Source organism: Nerophis lumbriciformis, linkage group LG22, assembly GCF_033978685.3.
Source record: "Nerophis lumbriciformis linkage group LG22, RoL_Nlum_v2.1, whole genome shotgun sequence".
Classification (NCBI taxonomy): Eukaryota; Metazoa; Chordata; class Actinopteri; order Syngnathiformes; family Syngnathidae; genus Nerophis; species Nerophis lumbriciformis.
This window is the reverse complement of record NC_084569.2, coordinates 26062072-26076471: the sequence shown is the minus strand read 5'-3', so window position 1 is coordinate 26076471 and position 14400 is coordinate 26062072. Positions and strand designations below refer to the sequence as shown.

The following is a 14400-nucleotide window of genomic DNA, read 5'->3' as shown; positions in this document are numbered from 1 at the left end:
TGTTTGGGCTTATACATACAACACAATCAGTTTTTGTAGCCTTTCCCACTTGATCCGCCATAAGGAACAAATTAATTGCCAAAACAGGAACCAATTATTTTCAAACTTTGACACACCATCAAATGGTATGCTTGCAACTGTGACAGTGGAATTTGTAGTGTGCTAGTTAAAATATCCCTTTGATAACACAAATACAATCCCAAATACTTTTTCCCATTTTATGACCTTTTTACAATGTGCTACGTGTACCCAGGTTGGTCATTCCACTATCTTTACTGCTGTCTGGGTTGTTTACAATCTCTCCCACCTTGGAGAATGCCGATGTTTTCTTTACATTGATTTTTCAAAATTTGGTAGCTGATAAGCTCTTCCAAATATTTTTTCAATGTGTGAGTCCTGTTGTACTTGTAATGTTCATGTACATTTTTACTAAATCTTTGCATAATGCTTTTGCTACTGTTAGCGCATCTGCTTTTCCTTTAGGAAATATTTCCACCCACTTTGAAAATGCATCTACTATGACCAGACAATAATGTTTTCCTTCCTTTATTTAGTTCAATAAAATCCATGCATATATGTTGGAATGGGTGTTGTGGTTTGGGGAATTGGCCCCGTTGTGGGCGCATATTCCCTTGTGCATTGTGTCTCACACAGGTCATGCATGTCTTACAAATTATTTTTTTTTTATAAGAACTATAGGAAGTACAGTACTTCTGTATAAGGGTAATCATATTATCCCGCCTGTTGAAACATGAGTACAACCATGGCTCAAAACTGCTACCCACTTACATGGATTTTTTGGTAAGCTAAGTTTATTGTCTGGACATACATAGATGTCTTTGTTCAACGTGACTCCGTTTCTTATCCATTTATCTTTTTCTTTTGGAGTACTTTGTTGTTGCATATATTTTAGTATATCATTATTCATGTTACTAGTTTGTAGTTTGAAATGTGTATTTCCTCTTCTGCTGCTTGTTTTGCTGTTTTGTCAGCAAACACATTTCCGAGTGCTATTGCGTCCGTTCCTTTGGTGTGTGCCGCACATTTGCATATTGCTATTTTAGCTGGTAGCTGTACTGCTTTTAATAATTCTTTTTTTTAGTTATCCATGTGTTACAGGTTTTCCTGTTGACATTATCATTCCTCTATTTTTTTTCCAGTGTTGTGCAAATGTGGGCACTGTTGAGAATGCATATTGGCTATCTGTATATTGTGACCTCTTGATCTTTCATTACTTTACATCAGGGGTCCCCAAACTTTTTGACTCGTGGGCCGCATCGGGTTACAAAAATTTGGCCGGGGGCCGGGCTGTGTGTGTATATATATATATATGTATGTATGTATGTATGTATGTATGTATGTATGTATGTATGTATGTATGTATGTATGTATGTATGTATGTATATATATATATATATTTACATTGTCTTTTTAATCCGTTTTGACATTTAACATTGTCACGTTATCGATGGGAAAATTCATTTTTAGACAATATGATTTGCCTGAGCGGCTAGGAGACACCGAGAGTAACAAGCGGTAGAAAATGGATTAGAAAGGAAAGATTAAAAAAACAAAAAAAACTTTTTTTTTAACTTGGGACTTCCCGTGGGCCGGATTTTGGATGCTGGGGGGCCGGATCCGGCCCGCGGGCCGTAGTTTGGGGACCCCTGCTTTACATGCTTCTATTAGTGCTACTAGTTGTGCCGCTTGCATTGAGTAATTTGATGGTCATTTGATAGCTTTCAAAACTTTCGTTGCTGTAACAACCGCACATCCTATTCTATTTTTATTTCACAGAATGCTGCTTCAGCTTCTGAATTTCACTCTACAGGTGATGACATTTTTAGATATTTTTCATACATTAATTTACTTAATGGAGCTACTATTTCAGCATAATTTGGTATCCAACTTCTCCAATAATTAGTTAATCCTAAAAATTACATAATTTGCTTCTTTGTGGTTTTTGTACTTGTTGTTTTTCTGCTTCCCACAATAGTGTGTCCATCTTTGTTTAGAGAATGTCCTAGATGCTTTACTTCTGTTTTGCATAATTGGACTTTTATTTTGCTTCCTTTGTGTCCTTCACTAGGTAGATGATTTAATAACGCTAATGTTATTGTTGTCCTTATTCAAATGTTATACGTATTACTTTATGTAATTTTAAATAACATTTCAAACTCACTTAAAACTGTCTATACGCAAATAAAACTACAATTTCACACGCAGAATTTACATTCTTCAAATTGTTTATATCTCTTATTTGCAATTATTATTCAACAATATTCAAAGCAAACAGTTGTTATGGTTATAGTCATACTCCTGTTCATGCACCGACTGAGAAACTAGTGCTATTTACCCAACACATAATTTAAATGTCTTCACGCCACCACTCCCTCTCTTAATGCGGCGCGCGCACACACACACAAAGCTGTGTGTGTGGGGGCGTGTGTGCCCACTCCAAGAGCAAAGGTCAGCAACACTTGAAAAGCGTTTCTCTTTTTTTTCTTCCCCTCAGCTTATAAACATGTAACCCACCTTATCACTTTATCATGCTATACATATCAACTCTTATTATAGTTATTAATCTAGGTTTTTCTTTGTTCCATTATTTTGATTATATAAATATACAGGTATATATATATATATATATATATCTCATCGTCGGGTCCCTTGTAAAAGCGCTATTTATATATATAAATATCCATCCATCCATCCATTTTCTACCCTTTATTCCCTTCGGGGTCACGGGGGGCGCTGGAGCCTATCTCAGCTACAATCGGGCATAAGGCGGGGTGCACCCTGGACAAGTCGCCACCTCATCGCACGGCCAACACAGATAGACAGACAACATTCACACTCACATTCACACACTAAGGCCAATTTAGTGTTGCCAATCAACCTATCCCCAGGTGCATGTCTTTGGAGGCGGGAGGAAGCCGGAGTACCCGGGGGGAACCCACGCAGTCACGGGGAGAACATGCAAACTCCACACAGAAAGATCCAGAGGCCGGGATTGAACTCACGACTACTCAGGACCTTCGTATTGTGAGGCAGACGCACTCACCCCTCTTCCACTGTGTTGCCCATATATATACCGGTATATATATATATATATATATATATATATATAAAAATATATATGTATACATTCAATCATTTTCTTCATATCTTATTTCAATACAACCACATTATCTGTCGTACGCATTAGTTTATTCCATTTTGCATTAATTATTCTTATTGATTTCTTCCCATTTCTTCATCTATTTTTACTTTTCTCTCACTTTAGCACTTGGAGATTTTCACCTATTTTTATTTTTATTTGAACCTATTTTTATTTTAACCTATTTTTATTTTATTTGAACCCCTGGGGGTTTTACACAATTTGTACCTGGAAAGATACACATTAACAAACAAACAAACAAACAAGTTTGCAGCGATCTACCACCAATGGCATACGCTGACAACATGACTAATTGGTGTCATCTTTTAACAGTCATGCTGAGTTACTTTGATTGTTGTGTCTTTTTTTTTCTCTTCTTTTTGTTTTTCAGGACAGTCTCGTGTGAAATGCCCCTCTTTGCCACAACGCCAACACGCAGTAGGGTGTAACCGCTGCCGTTGTTGTTGTCTTCTATTATTGTTCCATCTATTTTGGTTGTAATGGATAGTAATAGACCATTTCTTTTGGTACCTTTTTCCATTTTAACAATTTGGAGTAATCTGTCGTCCCCTACAGAGCCGAACTTATAAGGATTACTTTTGTCTTTGTTGTAAGATAGTGGTTTAATTTAATATTGTGGTACACGTCGCTTCTACTGGAGGTGTTCCCCTGTGGAGGTGTCTTGCCGAGAGCTTTCACAATAACCCACTATTACTTCTCACAACTTTAATATGGAGTGATAGCCTAATGGCGATTACTCTCACACACTCTCACATTCACACCTTTCAGTATATTGATCCACGGATTTTTCTATTTTTCGTGTGGACTCCACCGCCCTCCAGATATTGTTTTTCACAGATTTTTCAGTTTTTCTGTGTGGACTCCGCCGCCCTCCAGTATATTTGTTTACGGATTTTACGGCCTCTTCAGTTTTAGAATTTTCGTTTTTCACGTGGACTCCGCTGTCCTTAATTTGGCTTATTTTCAATGTTGAATTTCCCGGAATTTCCTGTTTATTCTCTTTTTCTCTTTTTCACTGACTCTGTCACCTGTCTTTTTGGCCTTTTTACCTGTTAGATCCTAGGATTTACAGGGTTTGTCTATGCGTCGTAACCCTCAGTCACACGCTCTTTCTTTGTAATTCAAAACGTACTCACTGAACTCTGCGTTCCTTCCTCTTGTCCTCGGTTTTCCATCAGTCTTCAGATCCTAGACGAGGTGAAAAAAGCAGTTCCTCAATCAGGAGTTGGGTGCCATGGTCTTTCTGGTTTCACTCACCCTGCAGTAATCATCAGACGTGTTAGAATCCGGCTCGAAGGACCAAGAAGTAGTCAAGTTCTGACATGTAGGACAGGTTCTGACAATTGATGTCATCAAACTGATGACATCTATTAAACGAGACAAGAAGCAAGGAATTAAACAGAGACAGAATTAAATTTGGCTCATTTTGAGGAGAAACGTCTGGGCTGTACTCTTGTACAGTCTCCAGCACGCTCTGGCGAAAGATTGTACGCCACCTCTTTTTATTTGGACTTTCCCTGTTTACATAACAACAGCTGTTTCTAAAGGAATGGGGGGTATGTAAACAGCCATTATTTTCGGTCACATTAACACAAAAGAAAAAGATGCCTCGGGCTTGGACTAGTCCTGGATCGAGTTTGGGCAGGTCTTGGATCAAAATAGATAACCCCTCCCGTCTCCTCCCATCGTACACAGCGGAATTTTCCAAGCCTTTGGCTTGGTGCAACAAAGACAGCCTCTTGTCTGTTCACTGGGAATTCAGAGAACGGAAAGTTTTTTGATAATTTACATACAATTTTTCTGACACTAACATGCTTAAGTTAGCATGATAATGATGCAGGCATCAAGTTACAAAATATGACTCTGAGGTGTATACTTGTAAAATTTGCTAAAAAAAAAAAGTTAGCGTGCCAACATGCTAAAGTCAGCGCGCTAATAAGAGATGGCGAACAAATAAAGATGGTAATCCATCCATCCATTTCTACCGCTTATTCCCTTTTGGGGTCGCGGGGGGCGCTGGAGCCTATCTCAGCTACAATCGGGCGGAAGGCGGTGTACACCCTGGACAGTAATAATGATGAAAATATTTTCTGAATAACATTCTTGTGTTTTCTCTTGCAGGTCAAACTGGAGTTAATCAGGCAAGCAGAATCTTTGGAGAAAGTCACAGAAATCCTGGAGAAGAGAATCCGTGTCGCTGATCCGCCGCCTGCAGACGTCTCCTGACTGCTGGTCGTCACAAGTAAACAACAGACTTTTAAAGAGACACACACACTTTTATTTTGTATTAAACAGACTTTTAAAGAGACACACACAGTCCTATTTTCTAGTAAACAGACTTTTAAAGTGACACACACTTTTATTTTCTATTAAACACTTTTAAAGAGACACACACACTATTACTTTCTAGTAAACACACACACTTTTAATGAGACACACACACTTTTATTGTTCTGGTAAACAAACACACTTTTAAAGAGACACACACACTTTTATTGTTCTAGTAAACACACACTTTTAAAGAGACACACACTATTACTTTCTAGTAAACACACATTTTTACACAGACACACACTTTTATTGTTCTAGTAAACAAACACACTTTTAAAGAGACACACACACTTTTATGGTTCCAGTAAACACACACACTTTTAAAGAGACACACACTTTTATTGTTCTAGTAAACACACAGACTTTTAAAGAGACACACACTTTTATTGTTCTAGTAAACACACACTTTTAAAGAGACACACACACTTTTATTGTTCTAGTAAACACACACACACTTTTAAAGACACACACACACTTTTATTGTTCTAGTAAACACACACACTTTAAAAGAGACACACTTTTATTGTTCTAGTAAACACACAGACTTTTAAAGAGACACACACACTTTTATTGTTCTAGTAAACACACACACTTTAAAAGAGACACACACTTTTATTGTTCTAGTAAACACACAGACTTTTAAAGAGACACACACACTTTTATTGTTCTAGTAAACACACATACTTTTAAAAAGACACACACTTTTATTGTTCTAGTAAATATACACTTTTATTTTCCTAGTAAACACACATACTTTTAAAAATACACAGACACTATTTTCCTAGTAAACACACACTATTAAAGAGACACCACTTTTATTTTTGTAGTAAACACACACTTTTAAAGACACACACTATTATTTTATAGTAAACACACTTTTAAAGAGAGACACACACTTGTATTGTTCTAGTAAACACACACACTTTTAAAGAGACACACACACACTTTTAAAAAGACACGCACACTTGTATTGTTCTAGTAAACACAGAGACTTAAAAAGACACACACACTTTTATTTTTCTAGTAAACACACACACTTTTAAGAATACACAGACACTATTTTCCTAGTAAACACACACTTTTAAAGAGAGACACACTTTTATTTTTGTAGTAAACACACACTTTTAAAGAGACACACACTTTTATTGTTCTACTAAACACACACTTTTAAAGAGACACACACTTTTATTGTTCTAGTAAACACACACTTTTAAAGAGACACACAAACTATTATTTTCTAGTAACACACACACTTTTAAAGACACACACACACTTATAATGTTCTAGTAAACACACACACTTTTAAAAAGACACACACACTTACAATGTTCTAGTAAACACACACACTTTTAAAGAGACACACTTTTTCCTGAGGGAACTCTCCTGAAGGACTCAATAAAGTACTATCTATCTATCTATCTACACACACTTTTAAAGAGACACACACACTTGTATTGTTCTAGTAAACACACACACTTTTAAAGTGACACACACTTTTATTGTTCTAGTAAACACACACACTTTTAAAGAGACTATTACTTTCCTCCATGAAGGTGATTGTGTGTAATTATTGTGATGTTTTGGGACCAAGGTGAAAAGTCATAAATGTCTTATGAAGGACTGTCAGTCACTAGATGGAACATGAAGATAAAAACAAACATATTTAGGAGGACAGTCAGACACTAGATGGATAATGAAGATAAAAACAAACATTTTTCCACCTGAACATGTGAACTTTGAACCCTGAGGTGGGAAATGTTCTTTCAACTTGGACGTTTGTTTTCAGAGGCTAATGAATATCTGGTCTGCATAAAAGGTCTGTCCTGCACTTGTGGCATTATGGGTAACTATTATTTGTGAAGGCACTAATTTTAGTATTATTATTGGAATGTTGGGCCCTATTCTTCCTCCTATTGGTCTTCTCCCATCACGTCGTGACACACCATCATCAGGCTAAAGTGGTGAGGAACTTTCATGACGTCCATTTGCTTGACACTGAAAAAGATGAGACTTGACATTTGAAAAGTCAATCCAGGCAGTGCTGTGGTGTGTGTATGCACGCTACAACAGCTTCTTCTTCCTGGCTGGATGGTGTGTGTGTATGCCCGCTACAAGATTTCTTCTTCCTGGCTGGATGGTGTGTGTGCATGCACGCGACAACAGCTTCTTCTTCCTGACTGGATGGTGTGTGTGTATGCACGCTACAACAGCTTCTTCTTCCTGGCTGGATGATGTGTGTGTATGCACGCCACAACAGCTTCTTCTTCCTGGCTGGATGGTGTGTGTATGCATGCTGCAACAGCTTCTTCTTCCTGGCTGGATGGTGTGTGTGTGTACACGCTACAACAGCTTCTTCTTCCTGGCTGGATGGTGTGTGTGTGTATGCACGCTGCAACAGCTTCTTCTTCCTGGCTGGATGTGACATTTGATCTATTTGTGATGACAACCACTCTCATGTCACGTTAAGACTTGTTCCGTACACAAGTTTGACAACACCGTCAAAAATGTAATGGAAACGACTTCTAGACGCCACTTTATATATCCTAAATCCTGGACTATAAACTGCTGCTTTTTTCCTACGCTTTGAACCCTGCAGCTTATAAAACGGTGCGGCTAATTTATGGATTGTTCTTCGCTGACAACAAGCAAATACGCTAAAAGATGTGTTATTGTTTGTGATGTGGCGCCATCTTTTGGACGAGTTCGCTCACTGCAAATGCTGCAGTGTCACTCCATTTAGTTCCTTCAACCGTAAATACAATTGCCATTCAGTCTTTTAGCCATTCGTAGCATTACTAGTCGTATGGATTCTTCATTCATCACTCCAAGCAACGTTTCTGAGTTTTACAATATAACTAAAACTATTCTTACTTACTAAACCGTCCCATATGTGATGTCTGTAGGAGTGTTTCCATGCATATTTGTATGTGCATGTACTATTGTTTTGTAATCAAGCTAGCATCGTTAGCATTAGTTAATATGTGTGTCTGTGTTAGTATTATTAACTTACAATGGCCTTCTTTTTTTATTGTTCCTGTTTCACAAATTCCTCAGTAAATTCACCAAAACGTCACCGTTGAGTTATGGAGTCTTTTTAGCTGATTGAAGAGCTAGCTTGCGCAGATAGTAGGTCCATGACGATGATTTCTGTTTTGTTTGATCATCCGTTTTCCTGCCGTGTTACAGACACCATGTGGAAACAATTAATGGAAAAAGACTTTTACAAAATATTACTGTGTAAATAACTCATTTCACAACGTATACAGGTAAAAGCCAGTAAATTAGAATATTTTGAAAAACTTGATTTATTTCAGTAATTGCATTCAAAAGGTGTAACTTGTACATTATATTTATTCATTGCACACAGACTGATGCATTCAAATGTTTATTTCATTTAATTTTGATGATTTGAAGTGGCAACAAATGAAAATCCAAAATTCCGTGTGTCACAAAATTAGAATATTACTTAAGGCTAATACAAAAAAGGGATTTTTAGAAATGTTGGCCAACTGAAAAGTATGAAAATGAAAAATATGAGCATGTACAATACTCAATACTTGGTTGGAGCTCCTTTTGCCTCAATTACTGCGTTAATGCGGTGTGGCATGGAGTCGATGAGTTTCTGGCACTGCTCAGGTGTTATGAGAGCCCAGGTTGCTCTGATAGTGGCCTTCAACTCTTCTGCGTTTTTGGGTCTGGCATTCTGCATCTTCCTTTTCACAATACCCCACAGATTTTCTATGGGGCTAAGGTCAGGGGAGTTGGCGGGCCAATTTAGAACAGAAATACCATGGTCCGTAAACCAGGCACGGGTAGATTTTGCGCTGTGTGCAGGCGCCAAGTCCTGTTGGAACTTGAAATCTCCATCTCCATAGAGCAGGTCAGCAGCAGGAAGCATGAAGTGCTCTAAAACTTGCTGGTAGACGGCTGCGTTGACCCTGGATCTCAGGAAACAGAGTGGACCGACACCAGCAGATGACATGGCACCCCAAACCATCACCCAACCATGCAAATTTTGCATTTCCTTTGGAAATCGAGGTCCCAGAGTCTGGAGGAAGACAGGAGAGGCACAGGATCCACGTTGCCTGAAGTCTAGTGTAAAGTTTCCACCATCAGTGATGGTTTGGGGTGCCATGTCATCTGCTGGTGTCGGTCCACTCTGTTTCCTGAGATCCAGGGTCAACGCAGCCGTCTACCAGCAGATGACATGGCACCCCAAACCATCACTGATGGTGGAAACTTTACACTAGACTTCAGGCAACGTGGATCCTGTGCCTCTCCTGTCTTCCTCCAGACTCTGGGACCTCGATTTCCAAAGGAAATGCAAAATTTGCATGGTTGGGTGATGGTTTGGGGTGCCATGTCATCTGCTGGTGTCGGTCCACTCTGTTTCCTGAGATCCAGGGTCAACGCAGCCGTCTACCAGCAAGTTTTAGAGCACTTCATGCTTCCTGCTGCTGACCTGCTCTATGGAGATGGAGATTTCAAGTTCCAACAGGACTTGGCGCCTGCACACAGCGCAAAATCTACCCGTGCCTGGTTTACGGACCATGGTATTTCTGTTCTAAATTGGCCCGCCAACTCCCCTGACCTTAGCCCCATAGAAAATCTGTGGGGTATTGTGAAAAGGAAGATGCAGAATGCCAGACCCAAAAACGCAGAAGAGTTGAAGGCCACTATCAGAGCAACCTGGGCTCTCATAACACCTGAGCAGTGCCAGAAACTCATCGACTCCATGCCACACCGCATTAACGCAGTAATTGAGGCAAAAGGAGCTCCAACCAAGTATTGAGTATTGTACATGCTCATATTTTTCATTTTCATACTTTTCAGTTGGCCAACATTTCTAAAAATCCCTTTTTTGTATTAGCCTTAAGTAATATTCTAATTTTGTGACACACGGAATTTTGGATTTTCATTTGTTGCCACTTCAAATCATCAAAATTAAATGAAATAAACATTTGAATGCATCAGTCTGTGTGCAATGAATAAATATAATGTACAAGTTACACCTTTTGAATGCAATTACTGAAATAAATCAAGTTTTTCAAAATATTCTAATTTACCGTATTTTCCGCACTATAAGCCGCACCTAAAAACCACAAATTTTCACAAAAGCTGACAGTGCGGCTTATAACCCGGTGCGCCTTATATATGGATTAATATAAATATTTATTTTCATAAAGTTTCGGTCTCGCAACTACGGTAAACAGCCGCCATCTTTTTTCCCCGTAGAAGAGGAAGTGCTTCTTCTTCTATGGTAAGCAACCGCCAAGGTAAGCACCCGCCCCCATAGAAGAGGAAGCGCTTCTTCTTCTACTGTAAGCAACCACCCGCCCCCGTAGAAGAAGAAGCCCCCGGATATTGCGTTTCATTTAATTTGTGTGTTTACATCTGTAAAGACCACAAAATGGCTCCTACTAAGCGACACGCGTATAACGCAGAATTTAAACTTAAGGCAATATTTAACCAAAGAACTCCAACCGCTCGATATTGGTGTCAACAGGGCATTTAAAGCACGACTGCGAACGGCGTGGGAACAATGGATGACCGAAGGCGAACACACCTTCACTAAGACAGGGAGACAGCGCCGGACGACATACGCCAACATCTGCCAGTGGATCGTAAATGCCTGGGCGGATATTTCGGTCACAACTGTGGTCCGAGCTTTCCGGAAGGCAGGATTCACAGAACTGCGACGAGACGGAGCCGGCCATTTTGGATCCCGTATTCGCCCAACTTTTTAATTCGGACACCGAAGGAGAAGAATTCGAGGGATTTATGAATGAAGAATAACTTCAGAAAGTGAGCGTTATGTTTATTTTGTGTGTTGTGACATTAACGTTCGAGCAACATTAAGTTATTGATGCTTATTGATTGCACATTTGCACATTACCGTACATTTTGGGAGTGAACAGAGTTGTTAGAACGCTGGTTTTTAATATATTATTAAAGTTTGACTGACCTATCTGACTGTTTTTTTGACATTCCCTTTAGCGCAGTTAGATGCGGCTTATAACACGGGGCGGCTTATAGGTGGACAAAGTTTTGAAATATGCCGTTCATTGAAGGCGCGGCTTATAACCCAGGGCGGCTTATGGTGCGGAAAATACGGTACTGGCTTTTACCTGTATATCTGTGACTTATAGTCCAGTGCGGCTAATATATAGAAAAAGTCTTCTAAAATGTAGTGGGTGTGGCTTATAGCCTATAGTACGTAAAATACGGTGTGTATTTCCTATGAAATAGTCACGTACTTCAAGGTGCATCAAAGGTCTGTTAGTACCAGAATGTTCTAACGCGGCCTCCTTCTGCTGCATTTATATTTTTAGTAATTAATACAGAGTGGCAATAGGGTTCTTTGATCTCAATTGATGTTTGCAGGTGTCTGAAAAAGAAGACATTAGATGGTTGTATTAGGTGTGGTGTACACCTTGTCCAAACTTCAAGTGCAATATATTTTTTGACCTGCCGGGGGCGCCAAAGTACTTGATGGATGAGGGAGGGACATTTAAGCACAAGGGAGAATGGGGCCCACTTCTTGGAAACAAGTCAATATTTGTCACGGCCACGCCACAAAAGACGTGATGGCGTCCATCTTGTCATGCCATGTTTAAAGTGTGTGTAGCAAGTCTTCCTTGGTAAGACACAAAGTGATGAAGTGACACCACACAACGTCTCTGAAGTCATCTTCCAACTTGATATACACACAATGACATTTGTGCTAGCATCAATGTGGAACACTTGTCTTGTGTATGTGCTCCAGTCTGTCAATATACGCACGTCTAATCTAATCACGTCATCTTTATTTTTGATAACACTATTGTATAAGACCAGACTTGTTTCTTTCTCACTTCTCTGAAATGTTATTAAAAGTGATCAATATAAGCACGTCTAATACGCAATCATCTTTATTTTTGATAACACTAAGACAAGACTTGTTTCTTTCTCACTTCCTGAAATGTTTCAGTAATAACTTGAAGGACAGACCAAACATTAATAAACTTTATTCATCAACTTGAAGCACGTCTGTGTTCTCGTCTTTTGCTGACAACAGTCAGAAAGTAGGTGTCACTCTGAGGTGGACCTGTAAGGTTGGCTAACAGTTAGCAAGTACCAACATGCAAAACCCAAAACCAGTGCAGTTGGCACGTTGTGTAAATAGTAAATAAAAACAGAATACAATGATTTGCAAATCCTTTTCAACTTATATTCAATCGAATAGACTGCAAAGACAAGATATTTAATGTTCAAACTGAGAAACTTTTTTTTTTTTTTTGCAAATGATCATTAACTTAGAATTTAATGGCAGCAACACATTGCAAAAAAGTTGTCACATGGGCATTTTTACCACTTGTTACATGGCCTTTCCTTTTAACAACACTCAGTAAACATTTGAGAATGTCCATTGCACTGGTCGCCCGGTACTTGATGTACAGCTTAAGTGCTTCAACAGTCCTTCATAATGTGCCACACATTTTCAGTGGGAGACAGGTCTGGACAACAGGCAGGCAAGTCTAGTACCCGCACTCTTTTACTATGAGGCCACGTTGATGTAACATGTGGCTTGGCATTGTCTTGCTGAAATAAGCAGGGGCGTCCATGGTAACGTAGCTTGGATGGCAACATATGTTTCTCCAAAACCTGTATGTACCTTTCAGCATTATGGTGTCTTCACAGATGTGTAAGTTACCCAAGCCTTGGGCACGAATACATCCCCATACCATCACAGATGCTCGCTTTTGAACTTTGCACCTATAACAGTCCGGATGGTTCTTTTCCTCTTTGGTCCAGAGGACACGACGTCCACAGTTTCCAAAAACAATTTGAAATGTGGACTCGTCAGACCACAAAATACTTTTCCACTTTGTATCAGTCCATCTTAGATGAGCTCAGGCCCAGCGAAGTCGACGGCGTTTCTGGGTGTTGTTGATAAACGGTTTTTGCCTTGCATAGGAGAGTTTTAACTTGCACTTACAGATGTAGCAACCAACTGTAGTTACTGACAGTGGTTTTCTGAAGTGTTCCTGAGCCCATGTGGTGATATCCTTTACACACTGATGTCGCTTGTTGATGCAGTACCGCCTGAGGGATCGAAGGTCACGGGCTTAGCTGCTTACGTGCAGTGATTTCTCCAGATTCTCTGAACCCTTTGATGATATTACGGACCGTAGATGGTGAAATCCCTAAATTCCTTGCAATAGCTGGTTGAGAACGTTTTTTCTTAAACTGTTCAACAATTTGCTCACGCATTTGTTGACAAAGTGGTGACCCTCGCCCCATCCTTGTTTGTGAATGACTGAGCATTTCATGGAATCTACTTTTATACCCAATCATGGCACCCACCTGTTCCCAATTTGCCTGTTCACCTGTGGGATGTTCCAAATAAGTGTTTGATGAGCATTCCTCAACTTTATCAGTATGTATTGCCACCTTTCCCAACTTCTTTGTCACGTGTTGCTGGCATCAAATTCTAAAGTTAATGATTATTTGCAAAAAAAAAAAAATGTATCAGTTTGAACATCAAATATGTTGTCTTTGTAGCATATTCAACTGAATATGGGTTGAAAATGATTTGCAAATCATTGTATTCCGTTTATATTTACATCTAACACAATTTCCCAACTCATATGGAAACGGGGTTTGTATATGTATGTGTAATATATGTATGTATGTATCAGTGACGTGCGGTCACTAGAGGCAGGTGAGGCATGGCCTCACCTGCCATCATGCAAAGAAAAAAAATGTAAAAAGAAAACAAATTAATTAAATTGTTATGTATTCAGTGATTATACTATAAAGTTATTTTCCATTTAACTTCACCAGTTTTCGATTATTTTTATTCAAAATCGCTGAATTTTCACATTTGCCGTTCAAATACTGAGAAG

The 14400-nt window shown here is 39.1% G+C and overlaps 1 protein-coding gene across 1 annotated transcript in view; it reads left to right on the top strand.

Annotated features, from left to right (window-relative positions):
• rabep2 (rabaptin, RAB GTPase binding effector protein 2) overlaps positions 1 to 6575 on the top strand; it is a 47201-nt gene extending 40626 nt beyond the window's left edge. The window contains 1 exon segment of the mRNA XM_061973546.1: positions 5303 to 6575. Coding sequence (XP_061829530.1) covers positions 5303 to 5407 — 105 coding nt within the window. The 3' untranslated portion in view covers positions 5408 to 6575.
• Positions 6576 to 14400: the final 7825 nt, after the last annotated feature.